At 38.5% G+C, this 25,597-nt stretch overlaps 1 protein-coding gene across 3 annotated transcripts in view; it reads right to left on the reverse strand.

Annotated features, from left to right (window-relative positions):
- Positions 1–537: 537 nt before the first annotated feature.
- Rfx7 (regulatory factor X7) overlaps positions 538–25,597 on the reverse strand; it is a 92,332-nt gene continuing 67,272 nt past the window's right edge. For all 3 annotated transcript variants that reach the window (XM_060384779.1, XM_021637977.2, XM_021637980.2), the window contains exons 6-10: positions 15,701–15,817; positions 12,760–12,844; positions 11,367–11,574; positions 7,795–8,090; positions 538–6,730 (exon numbers count right to left, since the gene is read on the reverse strand). In XM_060384779.1, coding sequence (XP_060240762.1) covers positions 3,461–6,730; positions 7,795–8,090; positions 11,367–11,574; positions 12,760–12,844; positions 15,701–15,817 — 3,976 coding nt within the window. In that variant the 3' untranslated portion in view covers positions 538–3,460. The remainder of the gene's footprint in view (positions 6,731–7,794; positions 8,091–11,366; positions 11,575–12,759; positions 12,845–15,700; positions 15,818–25,597) is intronic.

Here is a 25,597-nt window from a genome sequence, read left to right on the forward strand (position 1 = left end):
TGATACGTTACAGTCCCAGAAACTGGTTCTTGTTGATTCTGTATCAAAGTGACCAAATTCCATCCCAGACCATGGTTCCAAGACTTTTAGTACCTATGTTTCTGGTATCTTCTGTGTGCTTACAGACTCATGGGCTGTGTCCAGGCACCTGTGAACATATGTGGGACTTGAAAATTTTTATTTTTGTATTTAATGCTCTGAAATACAGCAGCCTAGATAGTCCTCAACCTGACCTCTGAACGCAAATACCATGTCAAAGAACAGAAAGAAAAGATGGCTTTCTGGAAAACAGAAGCACTATGCCATGTACCACTGGCAACAAAATTCAAGCGAACAACAAAGTTGCAGAGAATGGAAAGAGCTGTCTTTCTTTGGATCAGCAGAGATGCGGCACATTCCACCTTGCACCATTTTTGCACACCCCGCCTCCCACCATTTCACCACTTGAAGGGAAACACAGCATTAGGTACATATTTATAAAATGGCAAATTGTCTATAAAAATGCATCCTATAAATCATCTTAACATCCAGTCAGTATAATATAAAATGTTTTTAATTGTTTTTGAAAACATTTAAAAAACAATTTGAGCACTTTTAATAAAAAAAGGGAACTGAAACGCTACTGCGTGATGCTCAACTACTGTAATCTCAGCAGGTACAACAGACAACAAAGCACCGGGGTCTGACTCTGCACTAAAGGAAACACACAACAGGGCTTGCTTTTGTGACCTCTGGCGTAGTAAGCACACTGTAGTACAGGACTGTTATCTGAACCTCAGATGCACTGCACAAAACACGCTCCTTCTTTCTCAGTTCAAAAGTCAGTGCTTATTGCAATTATATGCAAAATTATTTACTTCATGAAGTCTTATCATGATAAAACAGTATGCCAAATGTTTTAAACATCAAAACAGTGGAAAAAAAAACCCAAGAAAACATATTCAACAACTAAGCAGAATTAGTAAACATTGAAAAAGCAAAAAAAAAAACCTGTGAATAACTATGCTCACCTGGTTAACACAGAGCCAGTTTCAATACAGCCAAGAGGGGAAAAAAAGTGGTTACAGGATTACCTAGTACTGTACAAGATAAGTCAAGAACACTCATGCACATTTTGTGATCATGTATTAACATGGTGAAGCAAACTAAACTTAATTCTTCCTGCTGTAATATTCTCGTGTAAGAGAATAAGAAATAGAAATATCTCATTGAGATCAGTGCACATTGCTACATAAGACAATTTCATCTGTCACTTTGATGATATTTTGTCTTTTCATAATGAAACACATTTAAAAATTTCAATCTGTGGACTGTACTGGTTGCATTTATCCTAAGAGATGTGCCTACCACAGTTTCAACAAATTTAGTGCAATATACGAACCCCAAAAAGTTTGCTGGACGAATTCAGCCAAATTTAAAGAGTTTGCTGCAATACTGTACAGGGGGTTAAAAATCCTCCAGTCTCTATACTTTTTTTTTATCAAAAAAGATTTCCATTATTTTTATATTAGTAGGAAGCTAACAATGTAAACAAGGGATTAGAATGGCCTCAAAGTCTCCTTTCCAGAGTATCTCACTGAGAAAGGCTCCCATCATTTGCTAGAAGAAATCACACAGTTCCTTTGGGTATTACGTACTTTGGTGTGCAGTAGTGCTGTATCTCAATGTACAGTGGAGAAATAACTAGTATCAAGAAAAATCTAACAAATCATTAAATCAAATTAACAGCAAACACACACAGATGCCAGTAACTAGGACATATCCATAGATAACCCTCTGAGCCAACTCTAGCACCATTGATTTATTAGAATGTGTTAATACCCTACTTTCCAAACCTGTTCAACAATGGACCCTTATTAAATTAACCCTTTTATCATATTTGTTAAATATTCAGATTGCAGTCTTCTGATTTATTTTTTAATTAAGGGAAAGAAAAGCTTGGCTAGGTTCAGGAGAGTACAGTGAACGGTTTCATGTTAGCTTTTAAGAACTTAAGGTTAACTTTAATATCTCTTTGAAAAGTATCTTAAAATTCACTTAAATGGAGCTGCCCACTCGTGTTGTGTTAACATGAAGTTCATAAATACTATTTATAAAATAAAATGGGAGCCACAGAGAAACACCTTAAAACAAATCCTGAGTGCTTTGCTTCTTTTGCAACTGTGTCCATCACAATAAATAAGTTAAGCATGTAATAAAATGCTCCTCTTCTTCAAGTACTATTATCATCCCCATTGTTCTATCAGAGATATAAAGATCTGAGGCTTCAGACCTCATGCGAGGAAATGCTTTTTGCTGGGCTCTTAATGTTATCTCTTTCCTACTTGGCGGTTTGCAAAGGATCCATGATCAAACTGCATTACTACATTCAGAGAAGTGAAGGAGTCAGTCAGCAAACTGAGGAGGAAAGCTGATTACTAAAGGATACGCATTATTAATGCAAAAAGCATTAAAAATAGTTCTTCAGTAGAATTTCAGTATGTACACGGAGCTATGGCGAAAAACCAAGAAAAAGGCTCTATTTTCCTTCTACCACTCCAATCTCAACAAGCAAATAATAAAACACGAGACAGTTTTCTAACATGCTTGTATTTCTTCTATTAAATTTTAATGTGTGTGTGCACACGCACTTGAGCGTGCCTATAAAAGATGGGAAGGGGAGGGAAAAAGAGAGGAAGGGAGGGGAGAAGGAAGGGAAAGGGAGAGGGAGAGAAAGAGGGAAAGGAAGAGAGAGTGCATGAGCTAGAGAGCTCCATTTTAAAAGTCACCTTCTAAAACTGGACTAATGCAATGTCACAAATAAATGGCTACTAGTTTTCCTCTTAAAAATTTTAGTGCAGCTTTTACTTTCCTTAAATTAACACTTGCTTTCCATTATTTTCTCCTACAGAAGCCCTTCATTGTGGGAGGCAATGTACCGAAGCCCCAGAAAGTCCTACAGAGATTTCCCATCCTACAGTAGCTTTATGTTTCAAGCTTAAATATTTATAATAACCTGAATATTATCCCTGTTTTAAGGAAGACTCTCTTGCCTACAGTTTACCTTAGCTATGATTTTATACCTAAAAGATAATGCCAACAACAAAACAGCCTATAACTAAAAATGGATGGTTTCTTTTAAATTCTGTGTAGATCAACTGATGAATTAAAATAAAATTATACAAAATAAAGACCAGACTGCTCTTGTAAAAAGCTGGATTCTTTACTAGCAAATGTGATCAAATGGGGAACATTATAAAATTTAAAACCTAATACTTGCTCTACAGCCTACTGTCTTCAGAAACGTGTCCAGAACTGAGGCAAATCTAACCATTTCCTACTGAAGAAGAAACCACTTCTGCAGCAAACGCTTTTAAAATGTCACAATTAATAGTGTTTCTGCTGCGGGAGGCACTTCCATTAAGACAAATACAATACATATGTCTTTAGATACAGTGTGCTACATATTATAAAACACAATTTATCCCAACATTTCAACAGTAGGATGGTCCTTGCTTTCTATCCATTCAAAACCTGATGAAGTCATAGAGTTCATTGACTCACTGCAAATCTGTTGAAACAGTGGGTCATTCTTTAATTCTTCCAGTGTGGCTTCATCATCCTGTCCCTGCTGACGACCTGGATCAAACAGTAGATTTGGGTCTAAGGTGTTCAAATCATTGATGCTGCCTGAGAGGTCAGAAGACAACCTAATGTCGCTAGGGAAATCAGATGCAGCGTTGGTGAGATCAGATGCTACCTGACCTCCCAGCTGCTGGCTGGTTTGCAGGCTGTCTCCACTCAACAGGTCTTTAACAGTGCTATTGAAATCTAACTGCTGTTCTCCAATTTCAGATTGTGCTTGATTATCTCCAGGAGAAAAACTGATCTGATCGGTGCTATTACTTTTGGTGAGGTAAGATGGCGTTTGGAATTCATAAACAGAAGTGCTGGAATCGATCATATTTTGTGAATTGGCACTAGGAAAAACAGGGGAAGTTTCCAAAATCTGAGTGAGATTCATCCGGGCTGTGTAATTGGAGGGCATGTTGTTCATTCCCAAACCTCTCACTGCATCATCATTGTCAGAATCAAGTTTACTCAACAGAACATTAGTGATTTTTTTACTGTTTGTCTGCTTCTGCAGAGCATTTGGGAAGGCTGTCTGCATCATGACTGTCAATGGAACCGACTGACTTCTTTGAGCTATGTTGTTGGCACATGCATCTGTGTGAACATTTGTGAAAACATGAACTTCTGGGGTCACTGGACTTCCAAAGGGGGTTACATTAGACCGTGGAATATTAGACACAGGATAGAGGGTGCTTCCACTGAGATTCCGTTGGCGATGGACAGCAGGGCTCACACTCCGGCACCTGAAGTTGCTGCTGGCAGATGAATTAGTTCCTTTATTATCAAGAGGAGCGGGGACTGCAAACCCTTCTTGCTTGTTGGTGTTTACAGTGGCACCTTGATGCTGCACAGGAGAGACGGGAGTCAAACGACCAAAATGAGTGTCATGGTGTCTGGACTGGGACTGATACGACTGTCCAGGCACAGCAAAAGCATGAGGTTTCCGGAACCGATCTTCTACTAGTTCCTGATAGCTTGGGAGAATGCCATGGCCAGATACTGATGAATTACCAACCCCACCATACCCATTATTCATCCATTCAAGCTTGGTTTTATCGGGGTGCGTGGCCATGGGTCTTTGCATTGGTTTCACAGGACTGCTTGAGACAATGCTGGCATCATGATAAGCCATACTGGAGCTTATTGGGGTGAATGCAAATGGATTCCTGCACTCAACAGGGCTTGGAGGGACGCTACTGCTGCAATTAGAATGAGGAGTACCAATGGGTGTGTGTCGGCTACTTCCTAAAGCACTATCCACAGGTGTTGTCTGGGCAAGCCTGGAGCAAGGGCTCTCCCGTGACAGACCTTGAGACCCAGCAATCATTTCAGATGTTGGGGTTGGAGTCGGGGTTGGAGTTGGTGTAGGAGTGGGTGTGGGTGTAGGTGTGTGAATTGGAGTGCCATTGCTATGGATTGGATGATAGAAGTGGGTGCTGGAAGCATGAGATGACATTGGAGCTCCTGGAGTTACTGACTGACTCTGAAGGGTCATTCCCAAGCAGTTACCGTAAGCATGTGAATTATTCATTGACATCTGCTGCTCCATAAGCACCAGCTCTTCCACAATGCTATCTTGTGTAAGTTCATCATCAAAAGGAAAGTAGCTTTCATTCGTCTGGGAAACAGAAGACTCAAACTCTTTCAGTTCGGACTGCAATGGTAGCTGATCGGAAGACTGTGCTTGTATTTGATTCAAAGAAGATTCTGGTATCTGGCTATGTAACTGCTGGCTGTATGTGTCCTGTGGCATCCCTTCTAATTCCCAAACAGATTTCTCTAAATCATGGATATCAGGATGCTCAGGAATTGTCATAACACTAATATCTTGCTGTTGCTCACAGTTGGCAGCTATGAAGTCAGAATCTTTAGTAACTTGTTGCCATTCGTTAGGATTAAAGCTGGCATCTGATTTTGACTCACGATCCAAGAGAAAGACACTTCCTTCAAGTTTTACTTTTACATCTGGAGATGATGATGGGGCTGTTTGCTGCTCCAGAACAGATTCACTGGCGACAAGAGTAGGGTTCAAGGGCTGATCCTCTATAATGTGTGCACTGACACTGATTGATACCTTGTTAGGAATCTGAGCACCTGCTGTTGAACTTTCCGTTTTCCCTGAATGTGGAACCTTTTGGTCTTTCTTAACAGTGCCTGGTTTTTGACCTTCTACAGTAACTGCAGAAAGCTGTTCCACAATTGGTTTCTTTACAGGAGGCACCTGAGACTCTTGCAGTGTAGCAGACAGTCGTTTTCTTGGACTTTTAGTGCATAATTTAGAGTCTTTATTTACTGAGTCACCATTAGGTGGTGAGTTGGTGCTGGTGAAAGGTAAGTTCTGAGTAGCAACCGAGAGAGTAACAGTGCTTTGATTATTGCCTGCTGAGACGCCTGGCAGAATTTCATTACGGCTTTTACATTTGGTCCTCTGGTCACAGACCTTAACTGTTTTCACTTCAGTGACACCTTCATTAGAAGATTTTGGTACTGCTCCATCTGTATTACTTTTCTGCCCCCAATGGGCACTCGGTGTTGTCAGGGGAGCTTTAGTCCCCTCAGAGTTCTCTTGGCACTGCAGAGGATGCTCATCTGATGAACCTTCTGGTTCCATTTTGACTTCCACAGCAGACGTTCCCCCAGTGCTGCTGGCCCTGGACCCAGGAGACTGAAGAGAAACAACAGAACCATTCTTGATCTGCGGAATGCTCCTTGATTCCTCTGTTGTTCCAGTAGCACTGCTTACTGAGGCAGAGTGTTTAAGAGGGGCATTACTGTTACTGGGTGTGAGGGATATTGTTGTCATTTTCACCACATTTAGAGAACTCATATGTGATGCAGGTACAACGGCAGTTTTGATGGGACTGCTGGTAAAGAGCACAGTTGTAGGAGAGCGGATGGTGAGCGCACTGCTGTTTGCTGGCTTGGGTAAGATCTGAGGGTAGCGGTGCCGGGCAGAACGGTCCCCACCAGGACTGGCTGGAACGTTCTGAGGAGTCTTTGGTGTCTGTTTCACAGACTGCATGTGCTGAGTGACCACCTGCACGTTGAGGGGAAGAACCTTGCCATCAGGAGAACTCATGGGACTTGGTGAAGTTACTAACTGCCTGGTCCGCTGGACCTGCAAAAAGGTAGAAAATGAAAAGTACATTTTAAAAGTTGTATTCTGTATAGTATTGAGGGAATCATTAAGTATCAATGAAAAATAATGTTGGAAAAAGAATTCTTTTGGATCATGTTGAATACAAGTAGACCTTCAAATACTTTAACAAATATAGCCATAATATAATAGTTTTGAAATACAGTAACAATGGGAAAAATAATGGGAAAAAACTAGGTTACTTCTCAATTCATAAGACAAAATACTTCATACCTATGACAAATACTTGCCTAGCTAGTGGGCTAAAGAGGTTACAGAAAGAAGAGACACAAACATGAAGAAAGATAAACTCTAAAGTATCTAGTGGAATCTTTTCTAAGACCGCTCACTGCTAGAGTATTAAAGTTCAGGTCTGCTCTGGATTTGAGTAACTAGCCACTGTGGATAAGAAGGTCCTAGACAAAACTAAGATCTCCTGAAGTCTGCTCCTCAGATGATAGTATGGCCACCAGCTACTGCAAATTTTAATGGAATAGCAACAATGAAGATACTGATAACAAGAAGAGCAAGAGAAATTATCTCCTTAATAATAATAATGTAAGGTTGTCACTTACTTTAGCAGGGTACACCTGCACTTGAAAAGCCCCTTCACTATGATGTTAGCTGTGTGGCCCTGACCTGGACAACAGTCTACCCTGTACCCATCCAGCTAACCACAGAAGCGGCCACACTAAACTATAAAGTCCTCAATACTAGATTATAACTTGATCTAGTTAAATACATTTAGGCTTTCAAAGTTTCCTGACTCAGACAGGGATGAAACAACTTTCAAATGAATTTATTCTTACTAAAGTTCTGAGTGGTTAGATTCACACTTAAAAAAATCTCCATTTTTACATCTTCACTTTTGTTAAGTTTAAAATTTGCTTTTCATCAGCAACACACATTCAGAATTAAAGACAAATGACTGAAGGGTAGTCTGGTCACAGAACCAGTTTCTGATTCTTTCTACATAGGCCCTTGCCTTGTCATCTGCTAGGACTCCCCACCATCTCAGTAAGGGCAGCCTCTAGCAATGGTATTACCGGAATGGGACTAGGGACAGCTGCCACCACAATCCCGATGGGCTGGGGAGAAAGGATCGCAGGGTTCCCATTGGGTAGATTAGTCACTCCGTTGGCTGCGGTGCCTTCTGCTTTTTTTGCTGAGGATTCTCCTGGCAATGGGGATTGTAGTTTCTGTTCTTGCTGCTTTTTTTGAATTTTCCGTTGCAACTGCTGTTTAGCATCAATCGGAGATGGCAAAGTCTTTACTTGAGGTTGAAAGGAATTACTTTCAGCTGTAGGTATAAAAGCAGAAGGCTGAGGGATTCCTTTAAGTCCTGAAAAGAAGCACAAAGGAAAGCTAAATAAATACTGTTTTTCATGGAAGGCCGTATAACTCAGTTTCTTAGATTCTGTAGCCATCTACTGGACAAAGCAACTAAGCCAGCACATTCTAACTCACAACTTATTTACAAAGCAAAGTAACAGCCTTCCATTTATATCAGTCAACAAGATTTTGACATCTTAAAATATGGTTTAACCAGGTCAGTTTCAGTTAGGTACACAATGGCAGACAATTTAAAAAAATTAGATATATCATAAATGTGGGACAATAAGAAAAATACATGCCAACAGAGCATTTTTACATTGTATTAGATGCCAGCGAATTTTTTTATTCCTTTCTGTAATTAGAATGAAATTAATAAATTTTCATAATTTTAATATTAAGCCCATAAGGATAACCTAATAAATATTTTCCAAAACCACTCTATAGCCTAAAAAAATTTATGTGGGGAAAACAAGTTTTTAATCTTACCAGAAATTCACAAAAATATGAACCATTATTTTAATTGTTACTTTATGATTATTCCAGTGTGACCTAGAGAAATTAAGAAGCAGAATTTCTTAGTAAGACTAAGGTTAAGGCATTTTGAAAAGTGTCACTGAGAAAACGTCTTAAAAGAGTAGTAAGCTAGCAGAAAAAAAAAAAAAGAAAGAACAAAAGAGCAAGATATTAAGGAAACTAAGTTTGTAATAAAAGTACTTTTTACAAAGTTCATTTCATACTTAGGAGGTGGCACTAAGGTAGTTAGGAAGTCCCCGTGTGCTGTGGAGGAGCAGGATAGCCTGCTCTTGCACCTTGCCTTCTGTCCCCAGCCAGGTTCTGCTCTTCACCACTCTAGTTAACAGCCACAACTTGGTGCGGGTGGGGGAGGGAGGCTAGGAAGAAGAGAAAGACACAGGAATTCTCTTCTGCAAATTCTGGTCTGTAATCCTTCGTTTTTTTTGATCTTCTTCTTTTCTTTTAAATCATGTAATTACTGTTTTTCTCTCTGAACTCAGCCTCACTGCTTCCTCTGGCTCTGGTCTCAGCATTCCTCCCAGCACCTGGACCCAGGAAAGCCTCTGCCAACAGCTCATAGCTTTCTGTCTTGTCTTCTTGCCAGCGTTTCTGGACAGGAATGAGTTCCAAGCAGCTGACTTACAAGAAGGACATTTGTAACACAACCTGTCCTCAAGATGGACATTATGTTTATTAAAAAATGAATTTGCCTTCAAAGGGTGAAAATTAATTTATTATGAATATTCTTTTTAAAAAGTTACTAAGAGTTGAAAACAAAATTACAAGAGAGTCAAGAAGTGTTTTCTGTAATGATATATTTGGTAGAAAGTTTAGTGTTCTTATATATATTGTTTTAAAAAATGGAAATCACCTGTTCACAGTGTAATTTTTAGAACATTCTTTAGAATTATTATTTTATATGTATGAATGTTTTGCCTTCATGTATGTACATGTATTATGTTCATGCCTGGTGCCTGCAAAGGTCAGAAAGAGGGCTTCAGATCCCCTGGGATAGAAGTTAGAGATGGTTGGTTGTGAGCTGCCCATGTGGGCCCTGGGAATAGAACCTGGGTTATCTGCAAGAGCAATATGTGCTCATAACTACCGAGCCATCTCTCCACTTTACACTTAAACCTCAAAAATTCCTTCATTGTCTTTTAATCAGTCTTGCAAATAATGGGAAACAGATGGAGCTGCCTCCTTCACAGAAAAAACTGAATGCCCATCTACAGAGCCACCTTTTCAGCTGTTAGTGGGCAGAGCAGAAAGAGATCAGAGTGTTCTGAAAGCTCTACACCCTTGAAAGTCTTATTTTGCCAGAAGGAAGAAGGTAGTATGATATAACTGAGGCAACCTGGGCTTTGGAGACAGGTAAATAGGATTAAAATCCTAGCTGCATTACTTATCTGGAAAAGGATAAACTATTCCACGTCCCAGAATCTGTTTCCTAGAATGAATACCACCTATTTCATAGCCTGCTGAGAGAATTAAGGGAGGTAACACATATGCGAGCTATTTAGCTACAAACACTGGCTTGTGCCTAATTAAGTGAAAAGTCGGGTTTGGTCATACACAGTTTATATATAGGAAGGAAAAGTTATGATCAGCTACCGTGACAGGCTGTTTTGCTGATACTAGCTGTCAACTTGCCAGTAAGTGAAGAGGAGGGATTATATACATGCTACTGACAGCAACTCTCTTCAGGATAAATCGACTGCAGATTTTAAAAATATTTAGATTTAACTTAGAAGCATTATCTTGAAAAACAAGTTTCATGTTAATACTTTTCACAGAAATAATTTTATAAAGTAATGTAATTTGTTCACTCTACAATGTTAGATATAAATAAAATAAGGCATTTAAAATTTTCCATTAGCATGGATACCTTACACATAGCTATTATTTTAGGAATACATAAGATATTCCAATAATGTTAATTGCTAAAATTGTCAATACCAAAAATTTCTCTTTGAATTAAAATTCTCACTTAAACTGCTATTAATTTTTTTTTTTTTGTTTTTTGCAGCCAGGTGTGGTACTGAACAGAGTAATGAGGATTTCTATGAGTTCAAGGTCAGCCTGGTCTACATTGCAAGTCTCAAGACAGACTGGGCTCTAGTAATAGAAAACAAACCCAAACAAAAACTCTTGTTATTTTATAGCACCACTTTACAAGGTTTATTTCTTATGAAACCAGGTAACTAGTCAACGGCACTCAAAGATCATTTTATTTACAAGCTTAACTTCTGGGACAGGAGGCTAGCACATATTTTAAAATTTAATCTTTATTTTACTTTTAACATATAACTAACTTAGGCACACAGACTTAAAAATACAATATATTCTGTACATTTCAAACAAGGATAGGAAGTATGATAGAGGGACTCAAATAGTTTATTCTAGCAGAGCAATATACTAAAGTATAGCTCTACAATTTAGCAATTTTTTTGTTGGCTTAATAAAACATTAACATTTAGTGTGAACTGGAGTGAGATAAGAAAACGATGAAACTCTGGTTAAACTCTTCGGTGTTGAGCTCGTTACACTTTTTCATGTAGGTACGGGTGCACAGGTGCCACAGAGTGCATACAGAGATCACAGGACAACCGGCAGGTGAGCCAGTTCTCTCCCTCTCACTCGGGTTCTGAGGCTGGCACTCAGGTCGTAAGGCTTGACAGCAAGTGCCCTTACCTACTGTGCCATCTTCCTGGAGCTTTTGCTCCCCTTTCGCTACCAGCTATAAATACAGCAATGTGGTGAGTTTCCGTACCTGCTGGTGCTGCTGCCATCACAGTTAGAGCTGCCATAGACTTGGTGCCTATATAATGACTCTTTACAAGGAAGTGGGCTAATTCCAAGACTGTGTCAAATGGCTGGCTTAACACTTTCTGGGCCCACTCACACACAAGACGGCAAGCAGAAGAGATAACTTCCTCATCAATATTTTGAAGCTGCCCAGATGGTTCAACTCCTTCCAACTATACAAAGGAAAGAGGAAGAGTTAACTTTAAATAATTGTGATGATGATGATAACAATGATGTTCAGAGAGATTAAGATGAAGTACACTGAAGATATTAATTCATTTAATAATTTATTTATTTACTTGTTTATTTGTTTTTCAAGACAGGGTTTCTCTGTGTAGCCCTAGCTGTACTGGACTCGCTTTGTAGGACAGGCTGGCCTTGAATTTACAGAGATCTCCCTGCCTCTGCCTCCCCAACTGCTGGGATTACAGGTGTGCCGCACTGCGCCCAGCTGAAGATTTGTATTTTTTTTAATTAATTAATTTATTATGTATACAGTGTTGCCTGCATGTACCCCTGCACTCCATAAGAGGGAACCATTTCTCATTACAGATGGTTGTGAGCCACCACGTGGTTGCTGTGAATTGAACTCAGGACCTCTGGAAGTGTAGACAGTGCTCTTAACTTCTGAGCCATCTCTCCAGTCCGAAGATTTGTATTCTTAATTGGCAGATGCAACTTATATCTCTTGGTCAAAACAGCATGAAGGAGCTACTGGTAGACTTGTAACAGCTTTGCACATGAGAGTGACTCTGTAAAGAACAGTCAGTCAAGGGCAGGGGGGAATACAGCACTTTAAATGGCAACCAGAGTTAGGCGTGGTGGGACGCCTTTACTCTTACCAGTTGGGAGGCAGAGGCAGGTGGATTTCTGTCAAGTTCAAGGCTATTGTGGTCCACATAGTGAGTTCAAGGACAGACAGGCTTATATAGAGAACCTCTGTCTCAAAAAAATAAAAACAAACAATAAAAATGGCAGCTAGACACAAACAAATGTTTTTGGTATTTCTAAAGCTTTCTCTATAATAAAGTATCACTGAAAACTACACTGCTTAGTAGCCCTGTTTTCTTTTCTAGAGAGGTCATACATAACTATCCTACAGAGTTCCCTTCCTTACATTATACATTATGGACATATCTAAAATTAGTAATCATAGGTCTTTATTCTCCTGAATTTCATGGTGGCATAGGTAATTTTTGCTAATGTCTTTTGGCCACTGTGGATGGATTTTTTCCCTCCCTCTTCTTATCTGTTGAAGGAACTGTTCTCCGTTCCTGATATTAAGCAATATACTGTACAGAATGCATTCAAACAAAGGCACATTTTTCTCTATTGAAAAGAAATGGTAGAATTCTTACCCCATCTCCAGTTTTATGAAAGTCAAGGTTGGGCAGTGTTGGCATATGAACAAAAGCTTTTTTCCTTAGTCCACTGTAGCAATACGTGATAAACAGTTAAGGTTGAAACCACTTTAAATGGGCTGCCTATATAGGCAGTACTTGAGAAGAAATTGTACATGAAATGAGAATAAAATCACCAGGAGATAACATCTACTTTTTGAATTTGCCAGTAAAAACACAATTTACTAGTAGGAACTCAGAATATTTCAATGTTTTCAAAACTAAACATTTCTTGTAGAATGTTTAGTATTACTGTCTTAAATGAAAGGATTCTCATCTGTTATAATTATGAATAAATGTTCCCACTATGCAGTGCCAGCCACCAGTAACAAGCAGGTCAAAGGGAGGGAATCACCAGATGGAAACCTGGCAAAGGGATGGGAAATTTGAGTTGAGGGCACAGGGACAAAAACAACTCTTAAGAGTATCACAAGGGCTGTAACCTTTACATTTCTTTTTCCACTGAAACATTCAGGATTATCACCTGAAAATATGCCAAAGACACATCAAGACCTTTTTTGTCTGTATTTAGGAAACAAGAATAGAGTGGTTCGAATGTACCTGTGACGCTTTTAGAAAAGCAATTTTCCTCCTTAACCCTTTTTCTCATGGCCACAGTAGCTAATTTAAGGCCTTATAAAGGGCAAGAGCTAAGCAAGGAAGAAATGAATGAAATTCTAATAAAAGATAGTCTATTTATAATCTTCTAGGAGCAGAAAAACCTTTAATAAAATATTTTAAAAACTTTTATGTGAATTTGTGAATTTAATAACTTTGTGAATTTTATATCATGTACCCAATCCTACTTACCTCTCTGTCCTTTCATATCCATCCTCTGCTCTTGCAATCTTCACCCCCCAAAAAACTTTGAAGGAAAAAACCCCATCTTATTGCAGAAACAGTAGTGTGTCACAGTGTCTCCCACAGTCTACTCTTCTGTCTACACATCTTTACTTGAAAATGTTCATTGCAATCAGTCACCGGTCTGGTTCAAGGACTCTGGTTTCTGCGATACTATCAATACTGGATCCTTACAGTTACTCTTCTTGGATATCTTGTTGTTCCCTAGATCACGGAGGTCCTGAAGCTTTGGATCCACAGGGCCTACTCTTCCAGAGACTCCAGCAGATCAGATGGGGGAGATGTTGGGATGGGCCAATTCAAAGCCCTGGCCCAGGGCCTGGGAGGTAGCTGAGTTGGTCTGTGCCACCAGGGCAAGCTCTCCAGCGCTGACCCAGGTAGATCACCCAATGCCACAGCCTACAAGGGGCAGGGTCAGCTCTCATGCCCTCGCTCTCACCTTCACCCACTCCCCCCCCACCCGAATCAGGGTCAGCTCTACTGTGCTGCTCACTGAGGGTGGGGCCAGCTCTCCTAAGTACAGTGGCTGGCAAGGGCCAGGGCTAGCTCAACACAGTACCTCAGGCAGCCGTCCAGATCAGAGCCATCTGCATGAGCTTAAACATTAACACAGATCCTGGCTGCCATAGGACATAGTTCCCCAGAAACAACACGGAATTAAATATCCCCATGGCCTCAGGTGGCAGCACAGGCCACTCAGATCAGCATGTCCCCCTGTGGCAGCAAGGCCCTCAGATATCCATATGGTCTCAAGTGGCAGCCTAGACCATGGCTATCTGCTTGGCCTTTGGTGGTAACTTGAGCCACAGATATCAACACAGACCCCAATTATAGCAGGACTACACTCCTAGACATAGCCCTTGGATGCAGCCCAGGCCAGGACCTCACCATGGCCTCTTCATATCTGTCTGTTTCTCACCTTCACTGAGTTTCCAGTTTCTCTAGATTGTGCGAACTCCTTGGGCTCACTTTTCCCTCCATCTTCCTACCCTGTATTCCATCTTTCCTATCTCTCTGTTACACATTCTTCCACTGCAGTGGTGCCAGGGGCAGGCCCTTGATATCTTTGTTTTAGCTGTACCAGGTCATTGTGTCCAGGGCAGGCACTACAGTGTCCTTTCTTCTGGTAGTGTCATGACCAGGGCGGGCACTTGGGTGTTTTTCTTCTAGCTAACCCCCGGGATTGGGGTAGGCACCTGGGTGTCTTTCTTCCAGATTCTCTAGGCCTGAATGACAAGGGTGGGTGCTCGGGTGTTTTTCTTCCAGCTTCCTGAGACTGGTGTGGCTGGGGCAGGTGCGTGGGTATCTTTCTTCTGGCCACAGGCAGGAAACTTGGGCTAACCTTAATTTTACTTCTGTTTGCTTATACATATTTCTCTGACACAAAAAGGGACTTTTCTATGTCCTACTTTAATGGCTGCTAAAAAATAAAGTTAACATTAATCATTCATTTCAAGAACATTTTTAGAGTGTTATTAACATTATTATTTTTAATCAGGGAAATTCTCATGTTTCTGAATTAGAGGAGCGAAAGAAGATAAGCTAACTTTTTCTCCACTTTTATTGACATAATTTACAGTTACTAGGTACAGCATTTCTTAATTTTTATTGTTAAAGCAAAGGTAATTGGACAATAACAAAGTGATAAAAGGGGCTTAAAAGCACTTGCTGCGCTTACAGAGAACCTGGAATTGGTTCTCAACACTCATACCTAGAGGCTAAAGCCACCTTTAACTCCGGTTCCAAAGAGTTCAATACCTGAGGACACATGCACACACATAAGTATGAATAAAAAGTAAATAAAAGTTAAAATGATAAAAAGATAACAATCTATCAGATTCTTAATAAATTTATCAATCATTTGCTATTTTTTATGTAATTCTGTAACAGCTGGGGAAATAACATTTGTAGTTATTCTACTAAGGACTTTGATGCTGTTCATTTGTTGATTTACACTAATTTCTGAATTAGTTGCCAGGTGAGCAGCAACAGCAGATGAGCTAAAAGAGATTACTGATAGCACTCTGATAAAGGATATTTAGATTTGCCTCTAGTGCCCAAACGGCGTGCCTTCATGTTTGGAAAGACATTCTTCATGATTTTTCCAAAGTCAGCAGCACTTAATGGATGGTAGCCAAGATTGTCACAATAGCTCCTGCAAAAGAAGGAGAGACCAATTCAAATAGTGACAGAATTCAACATCACACAGCATGGTGTTAGATCAATACACTTCTGCTAAAGTGGGGCAATGGATCTTCCAGTAATCAGGGCAACTTTATAAGTCCTCACTCTGGGGAGCTGAATGTTAAATTCAGATTAAATTTGCTGGACTCACTCTTAAGAATCTACAGCCTTGTTTTCAACAGCATCTGGGAAATTTGTACAGAGACACTATGTTGGCAAAAAGTTTCCAGCTCTCGTCAAACCCAGGGTCCTAAATGGGTACATGTAAGCTCGTCAACAAGGCTACAATTTATACATACATACCAGGTACACACAGAGATAATGTTCAGCCTCACATCATGAGCATTAGACATCACAGTTAATGCCACGAGATGGTTTAAAACTTCAAACATGCCATGTGAACTAAAAGAGACTTCAGAACATCTGTATCAACATTTCTATTCCACTGAGAAGGCTGACAACAAGAGCAATGAAAAGTCTCAAAGTCCAGGGTCACTCTTTCCTTTTGTATTTCTTTAGTTTTGTAAGAGCTTAGAATTAGAAATAAATTCAGTTGGGATAACTCAACTTCCTTTCAGGCACAGAAACGATCAGAGTTAAACAGTGGGTTACCTCCTGCAAGTGTCTACCTGAGAAGGACATCTCTACCGTCAAATGGCTTATCTAGATTTCAGTATTTTTAATTTTTAAAGAAAAAAATTTATACCCATTGGGAAGTTCCGAATAGTCAATGATTCTGTTTAAAGTCTAATTTACTGATCATTTATATGGTACACCACAGTCATGATTTAGAAAGAGGACTATATTACAAGCCATAGGTCATGCCAGGCCAAATGAAGATGCCATTAGCTTATAGCTCATTTTCCTGCTTTAACTGCAGGCAGGATTCATCAAGCAAAATTTGGTGTCAATTAACAGTTAACTCAGAGTTAGGTTATATTTATACAGCTTCTAAAAAAAAAATAAAGAACAAAGAATGTTTATAGGATAACTAATTCTAACATCATTCTTTAAATGAGATCATTTGGTCTTTTTCTTTTTTCTTTATTTAAAACTATGTTTTAAAGACTGAAAGTACAATTAATGTTTAATATAACTGAAAATGTCACTCAAAATAATTCAGTCTTTAGTACTTTTTCATGTCATTTACAATTACATAATGTAAAAGTAATACTTAATGCTACAGAAATAAACTAAAACACAGTAGAGAAGATTGGTGCAAGCAGTCAGAGAATAACTGACTGGACCTGAGACCACTGAGTCCTTTATAAAAAAATATTACTTTTTTTCTCAACCCCTGGAGATAAAAGCTTTCAGTAGAAAATTTATAGATAGAAATCTGTACAAAGAGGTTTGGTCTAATATATCTTATAGATTAGATAGTTAAACTGCTAATTAATAGCTTTAGGCATAATTGTATACTTGGGATGTAACCAAAATATTATCTACTTTTTTCTAGCATTTATATGGAATAATTAAGATGATAATTTTTTAAAACTAAGTCTTTAGAAATTTTTTAATCTAGTGCACACTGCTATTTTAATGGGTCTTAGCACTCATGCATTATGGATGACAACAAATTAAAAAATTGGGTAGTTACTCAGCATAGTGGCATATGCCTTTAAGTTCAACATTTAGGTGGATCCATGTCAACCTGGTCTGCACAGTGAACTCCAGGCCACTAAGGTACCACTTTAAGGTACCATGTTAGATCCTGTCTGGAAAAAAAAAAAAAAAAAAAAAAAAAGGAGGGAAGCCCCAGAGACATGGTTGGATAATAGCTCTTTAAAGTACAAACAAACAGTTCTATCTGTAAGGTAATTTGGAAAATAAATTTAGTAAAAGAAAAATTGTGAAAATCCTCTAACATTTTAAAGAAACAACACATTGAAAGTGTCTGATATTAACCTATAAATAATTTGCCTCTTTCATATTATTCCCTATCTGGGGCAGAACAAGGGCACAGAGCTGTGGCATGGCTATGTACACTGGCTCTGGAGTTTGTCACCGACACCCAAGAATGCCAGAGCGCATGCTATAGTGTAGGTTATGGCAGCTGTCAATTGGTTCCCAGGCTTGTGTTACAGCGTGTTTTAGGTTAGGTCTTAATGAGGTGAGAGCTGCTAAGTATTATTAAGCAGAGCTCAAATTAAGATCAAACAAATACTCTTTAAATTCACTTGATTTATTTGGGGAAACTATATAACGATCAGTTATGCCTGAAAGACTGCTCTGTTGTAAGTTAGCAAAAGTCATTTAAAGCAGAGTTAAATTATTGTTCATATAAATAATTACCATGTTTGACCACCTAGAAGGCTGTCTATATATAACTTACTTGACCTAGAGCTTGTCCAGTGTAAAGGTACTTCTCCTTAGGGAGATAGGATGGGTCAAAAATAAGTATATGCAAGGCTCTTGTTTTGTGGGTTGCCTAAGACTGCATGTAAACTACAACTACAGTAAACTGTAAACTATCCAGAAAGGGTTAAAAAAAGATGGGTTGCTGTGAAAATTTTAACAATCCTGAGACTGGAGAAGATCACTTGTTTTTGGAGGGCTGTGTGCATGCTCAAGAGAGACTTGAGAAAGCCTAAACTTCCCACCTCAGGCTACAGAGAAAGTCTCCCCAAAGCGGAAAGTGAAGGCTAAGGACAGTTACATCCCAGCACATGATCATGGAGACTAGTGAATAAAAGACTGGGAGATTTGTCTCCAGGTCCTTAGTGAAACCTTTATCTTCTTAGCTGACTATTAAGCTGGGCAGACTTCAGAAGGCACACAAAGTATGTTCAAAAAACTCACTTAAAAAAAAATCATTGTTTGGGCTGGAGAGATGGCTCAGAGGTTCAGAGCACTGGCTGTTTGTCCAAAGGTCCTGAGTTCAATTCCCAGCAACCACATGGTGGCTCACAACCATCTATAATGAGGTCTGGCGCCTTCTTCTGGCATGCCAGGCAGGATATTGTATAAATGATAAATAAATAAATCTAAAAAAAATCATTATTCCCCCAAGCAGCCAACAAATATTAACAACCATAAGAAGTGACAACCACTAACTTTGGGCAAGGAATGAATCTAATTTCCAGAGAAGTGTATTATATGTCTAACTTGCAACAAAGAATTATGAGCTATGTAAAAAATAAAAATCTTAACCCCTACCCAAACTGTAATCATTAGAAACTATGCCTGAGAAGTCTAGATACATGTTGGACTTTCTATAAACCAGCTACTCAAAATATATACAGAGTTAAGAGAAACTGAATGTCAACAACAAAAAATATCAATAGAAAGACAGAAACTACATACATTAGTAAAAGTTATTGCTCTAGAAAGTATGTAATGAAATTTTCCTATGATGAAAATAAATATTTAACACTACAGATGTGTCACAGGAAAAATGCTAAAGGCCTAAATGGGCACTAGATAGCAGCTCTGAAAAAATTTCACATGAAGAAATAAAGAATACCAGAAAAGACAGCTAAATATGAAGTACAAAGTAAATAGATCTTCCATGTGTGATTTTGATTTTCTCCAATCAGAACTGAAAGGTATTTCATAAAACATCATTTATAAATCTATGTTGATGGGCACATGTTACAGAAAAATATGTATGGGGTAAGGGGAACAAAGACATATGCATACAAACATGTTTATGTACTTTTGACTTTTGGTTGGTACAATCCAAACTAGATTCTGGGGCAACTATTAGAAAAAAACTCCTGAAATTTAGAAAGTGAAAAAAAAAAGAGAAAATAATTTATTAGAGAGTAACTGTTGAATGAAGAGACAGCAATAGGAGAACATAGGAACAAAATGAGGTATAGCACACAGAAAATGACCAGAAAAACCAGGTAATGCAATTCACACCTTATCAGCAATTACACTAAATGCCAAAGACTGCAGCATTCTAATTAAGACAGGTATTAGTACAACAGACTTAATAGAAAACATAATCAAATCAGGTTATCTACATACACAAAGTTGCAGTTCAAAAGTAAAAATAAAACCAAACTAGCAGAATAAAGCAATAGTATGCTGATAATCTGAAAGAGAATGAGAACATCTAAGCTAATCGTCAAAACACAGAACTTAATAAATATATGGAAAGTAATCAAGAATATTTAAAACAACAGTGGACTAATGATGAGGTAACAAGAGAAATTATAAAACAGTTAATAGGCAAATAAAAATTAAATCACAATGTACTGAAACGTGTGATGTAGTTAAAGTAGTGCTCAGAATATGTATCTATACATGACTACATTAGAAATGAAAAGCCCAAATTCACCCAATGTTCTACATGAAGGACAGAGGAAAAAGAAGAGAGAGAGGAAGAGAGAGAGGGAGAGGGAGAAAGAGAGAACTAAAAGCAAGCAGCAAATAGTGAAAAAAAAAGGGAGGGTCAGAGTGGGAAGGAAAGAAACAGGGAACAGAAAAATACTAGGGAAAAAAATGAAGCCAAAAGTTGATTCTTTGAAAAGATCAACAAAGCTGATAAACTGACCAAGGGCATGGGCGAGAGGAACTAAAAAAAGTGAACTCAAATACATAAAATAAGGAATAAAAGAAGAGTTAAATATGTAAAATAAGGAATGAAAGAACACTGCTACTGACCTTACTGAAATAAAAATTACGTCAGAAAACCATGACAAACTAAATGCCAACAAATTGTGAAATGATCAAAATTCTAGAAACACACAACTATCAAAATAAACTAAGAAAAAGAATCAGATCTGTAACACAATCTGAATTAGTGATTTAAAAGCACCTACAAAGGAAACCCCAGTTTTAGATGGCTTCAATGTTACTTCAAAAACTCTCAAATTGGGGCTTGAGAGATGGCTCAGTAATAAGATGTCTTGTTGCTTTTCCAGACAACCCAGGCTTGATTCTCAGCACCCACATGGCGGCTAACAACCATTTGTAATGTTAGTTCTAGGGGATACAATACCTTCTTCAGGACTCCATGGGAACCAGGCATCCATATGACATACAGACATACATGGAGTGAAAACATCCATGCATATAAAATAAGTAAGTAAATAAGGAAGTAAGTAAAGGCTGGGGGTAGTGGTGCACGCCTTTAATCCCAGCATTCAGGAGGCAGAGGCAGGTGGATCTCTGTGAGTTTGATGCCAGCCTGGTCTACATGGTGAGTTCCAGGCCAGCCAGCATAATTCAGAGAAATCCTGTCTCAAAAACCCCACAAAAAATAGTAAATAATAATAATAATAATAATAATAATAATAATAATACAGACAAACTCCCAGGTTGAACTCATACTACCATCATTGCGCAGATAATCAATCAGACAAAAGGATAAGAAAACTGCAAATTAGTCTCTCTTACAAATAAAGAGGCAAAAATCTTTACAATAATACTGATAAATGGCATTTAATTACCTATATAATGGAATATACACAATAATCAAATGTGATTCATCTCAGAAATGCAAGATAAATAAAAAATAATGTAATATATCATTTTGACTGCATAAACAAGGGAGGGAGAGTGGGACCAGAAGAGATGAGGGAATGGACTACAACCAGGATACAAAGTGAATAAACCATAAATAATAATAATAATGAAAAATCTAAAACAGTTATCTTACCTCAGATCCCAGTAAAAACATTTGACAAACAGCAAGCAAAGTAATAAAAGGACTGAAAATCCCTCAACCCAATGAAGCTCATCTAAGGAAAACCCATAACCAAATAATATTTAATGGTGAAAGAATGGAAGCTTTCTACTTCAGAATAGGCCTTTGACAAAGCTAAACATCTGCTCATGATAAAAATGCAAAGAAATGAGGTCTGTAAAGAATATATTTAGCAAAAATAAAGGCTGTTATGACAAACCTAGAACAAAAATACTAAGTGAGGAAAGCGAAGAGTGTTTCCCCTAAAATCTGGAATAAGACACTGATGACCCTTACTCCGGGATTATTATACTGCTTTAAGTCTTATCTAAAGCAATAAAGACAAGAAATAAAAGGAAATCATGAAATTTGCAGGCAAATGGTGGGAACTAGAAAAGATCAACCTGAGTGAGGTATCCCAGAAGCAGAAAGACACACATGGTATGTGCTCACTTATAAGTGGATATCAGACATATAATATAGGAAAATCATACTAAAATCTGTACACCTAAAGCTCAGCAAGAAGGAGGACCCTAGGTAAGATGATCAATTCTCATTCAGAAAGGCAAATGGGATGGGCATTGGAAGAAGGTGAAAACAAGGAACAAGACAGGAGCCTGTCACAGAAGGCCTCTGAAAGACCCTACCCAGCAGGGTATTAAAGCAGATGTTAAGACTCAGAGCCAAACTTTGGGCAGAGTGCAGGGAATCTTATGAAAGAAGGGGGCAATAGAAAGACCTGGAGGGGACAGGAGCACCACAAGGAAAGCAACAAAACCAAAAAATCTGGTCCCACGGGTCTTTTCTGAGACTGATACTCCAACCAAGGACCATGATGGAGATAACCTAGAACCCCTGCACAAATGTAGCCCATGGCATCTCAGTCTCCAAATGGGCTCCCTAGTAAGGGGAACAAGGGCTGTCTCTGACATGAACTCAGTGGCTGGCTCTCATCTCCCCGGGGGGGGGGGCGGGGAGCCTTACCAGGCCACAGAGGAAGACTATGAAAGACAGTCTTGATGAGATCTGATATGCTAGAGTAAGATGGAAGGGGAGGAAATCCTCCCCTATCAGTGGACTGGGGAAGAGGAATGGGAGATGAGGGAGGGTAGGATTCGGAGGGGACAAAGGTGGGTGCTACAGCTGGGATACAAAGTGAATAAATTGTAATAAATAAAAAATTATATTAAAAAATAAAAAAGGAATACAAACAGCAAAGGAAGATGTCAAATTGTCTCTATTTGCAGGTTGCATGATTCTACACTAAGGGACCCTAAAGAAGTATTCTACTAGAAAACTATCAGAACACCTTTAGCAGAGCAGCAGACATAAAAAAACCAATATACAGGTTTTCTATACACCAGTAATAAACTTGCCAGGACAGCATCAGACAAAAAGAATCTCATCCATAATGGTTATGGTTATTTGTACACACGTACACACACACACACACACGCACACGCACACACACACGCACACGCAAGCACGCACAGACGCGTGTGTGCCTAGGAAAACCTAAACAAAAAGGTGGAAGATCTCTACAGTGAAATTTGGGGGTCAGGGTGGGGAGGTTTTGAGACTGGATTTTTCTGTGTAGCCGTACCTGTCCTGGACTCACTTTGTAGACCAGATCTGCCTGCCTCTGCTTCCTTGAGTACTGGGACTAAAGGTGTGCGCCACCACGACCCGCTTACAATGAATAGTTTTAAGAGATTGAAGAAAGAAACTAAAGAAGTTACTAGACGATGGAAAAACTTTCCATGTTCATGAAGTAGAAAAATTGATATTGTGATAATGAAAGCAATTATATTGTATTATTGAAAGCAATCTACAGGGTTTACTTGTAATGCCAATTAAAATTCCCTATCAACATGCAATGACATTCTTCATAGATCTAGAAGATATAAAATCCCCAAATTCATATGGAAGCACAAAAGCACAAATAGCTAAGGCAATCCTTAGCACAAAGAACAATGTTGGATATACTACAGAAACAATACTAACATGATACCAGCACAAAAACAAGACACACAGATCAACAGAACAGAGGCTAGAGAAATAAATCAACACTTACAGTCAAGATACATTAGGAAAAAGACAACAATTGAATTTCCACATGTAGAAGAATCAAATGATCCTTATATTTCATCCATAAAAAAATGAGTTCAAAATGAATTAAAGATATCATGTAAGGCCTGAAACTTTGATAATGCTAAAGGAAAACATAATAAGGCACTTCAAGATGTAGGCCCAGGGAAGGATTTTCTGAAGAAGGCTCTAAAAGCACAGGAAATAATTCCAAGACATAACAAATGGGATGACATGAAATTAGGAAGCTCCTGCACAGCAAAGGAAACAATCACTAGAATGAAAAAACAATTTATAAAATGGTAGAAAATCTTTGGCAATTATGTATTAGATAAGTGACTAATATCCAGAATAAAGAAATGTAAAAATTAAACATCCACATAAAAACCCCAAACCATCCAATAAATGGCTTGTTCTTAATAATAAATGGGTTCAAATAATAAATGGGTTGTTTTTAAAAGAAATATAGGTGGGGATATATATAGTAAGCCATCAGGGAAATGAAAATTAAAACCGCTTTGTGATTCCATCTCACCCAGTCAGAAAACAAGTGACTAATGCTGGTGAGGGTATGGGAAAGAACGCAAATTCAGCTCTGGGTGGGAATATAACTTACGTAGCCACTATGGAAACTAGCATGGAGGCTCCTCCAAAAAACTGAAAACAGAGCCATCAACATGGCTTGGCAGGTGAAGTACCGGCTGCTTTTTCTGTTTTGCCCTCTATTGCTGTGATAAAAGCACCGACAATGCAGCTTGTGGAGAGAAAGGTTTACTCGATCGCTGTTCATCACTGAGGGCAGTCAGGACTGGAACTCAGACAGGAGCAGAGGAAGGAACCACGCAGAAAACTGCTCAAGCCTGCCAACCTGAGTTCTATCCTCAGCACCCATTGAAAAGGTGGAACGAGTAGACTCACAGTTATCTGCTGCCCTCCACATGTGTACCAAATCCCACCAAACACTAAGTCATAATACATTTTTAAAGTTAAAAAATGAAAATATTAACACCATATGGTCCAGCTTAGCACTCTTCTGTCTAGACCCGAAGGACTCTAATTTAACAGTTCGCAGAGATCCTTATGCATTTCTGTTTATAGCTTCAATATTCGTAACAGAAAAAGAACTAGTTATCAATAAATGAATAAGGAAAACATGGTATATTTACACAATGAAATTTTATACAACTATATAGATAAATAAAACATTTACAGGAAAAAGGATATTATGTTACACAGAATAAGCCAGCCTCAGAAAAATAGATACCATGTTTTCTCATATACACAAAACCTAAATTATCATATATGATACATGTGTGCTGGTAGGTCACAAGACCAGAAAAGGTGATTTTATAGGAGGTAAAAAGTAAGAAAGTTAACAGAATACAAAAGGTGGGGACTAACTGGTGGAAGAAAGGAGAGGCATGGGGTGGAGGAGAGGAACAAATGCAAATACAGTAGAATGACATATATGTGGATATTCCATGATGAATCTTAGATTATACTTGGTATAACCTAAAAAACTAATAAAAAGTGAAACAAAAAGAGTAAAAGGACTATTTACTTAAATAACAAAAAACAAAGATTAATAGACTAGCCAATTTTTCTATAATCCAAAACTGCTTCTTACAGTTCATGTGTCTGATCCCAGAACAAACTGTGCTTTGACCAGTGGAGTACAAGTTATGGATATACACAGAACATCCAAAGTTTGTATTTTTTGTTCACCACATTTAAATAGAAGTTGGACATGGTAGTGATTCATGTCTATACGCCTGTAATCCAAGAAATGAAGGCAGAAAAAGGTAAAATCAGAGACAGAAAGATCAAGAGTTCATGAACAGCCTCAGCTACACTGTGCGTTCAGGTCAGCCTGGGCTATGTGAGATACTTTCTCAATAAAGTAAGTAAAGGTACAGAAAGATCAGACATAAGAAGAAAATCTCCAACATGAAATAACAAAAACCAAAGAAAACAAAAGTGATTAACAATAAAAGTACAAGCAGAAATAATGCAGAAAGTGAAAAT

The sequence above is a fragment of the Meriones unguiculatus genome, chromosome 6 (genome assembly GCF_030254825.1).
Source record: "Meriones unguiculatus strain TT.TT164.6M chromosome 6, Bangor_MerUng_6.1, whole genome shotgun sequence".
NCBI classification, from domain to species: domain Eukaryota; kingdom Metazoa; phylum Chordata; class Mammalia; order Rodentia; family Muridae; genus Meriones; species Meriones unguiculatus.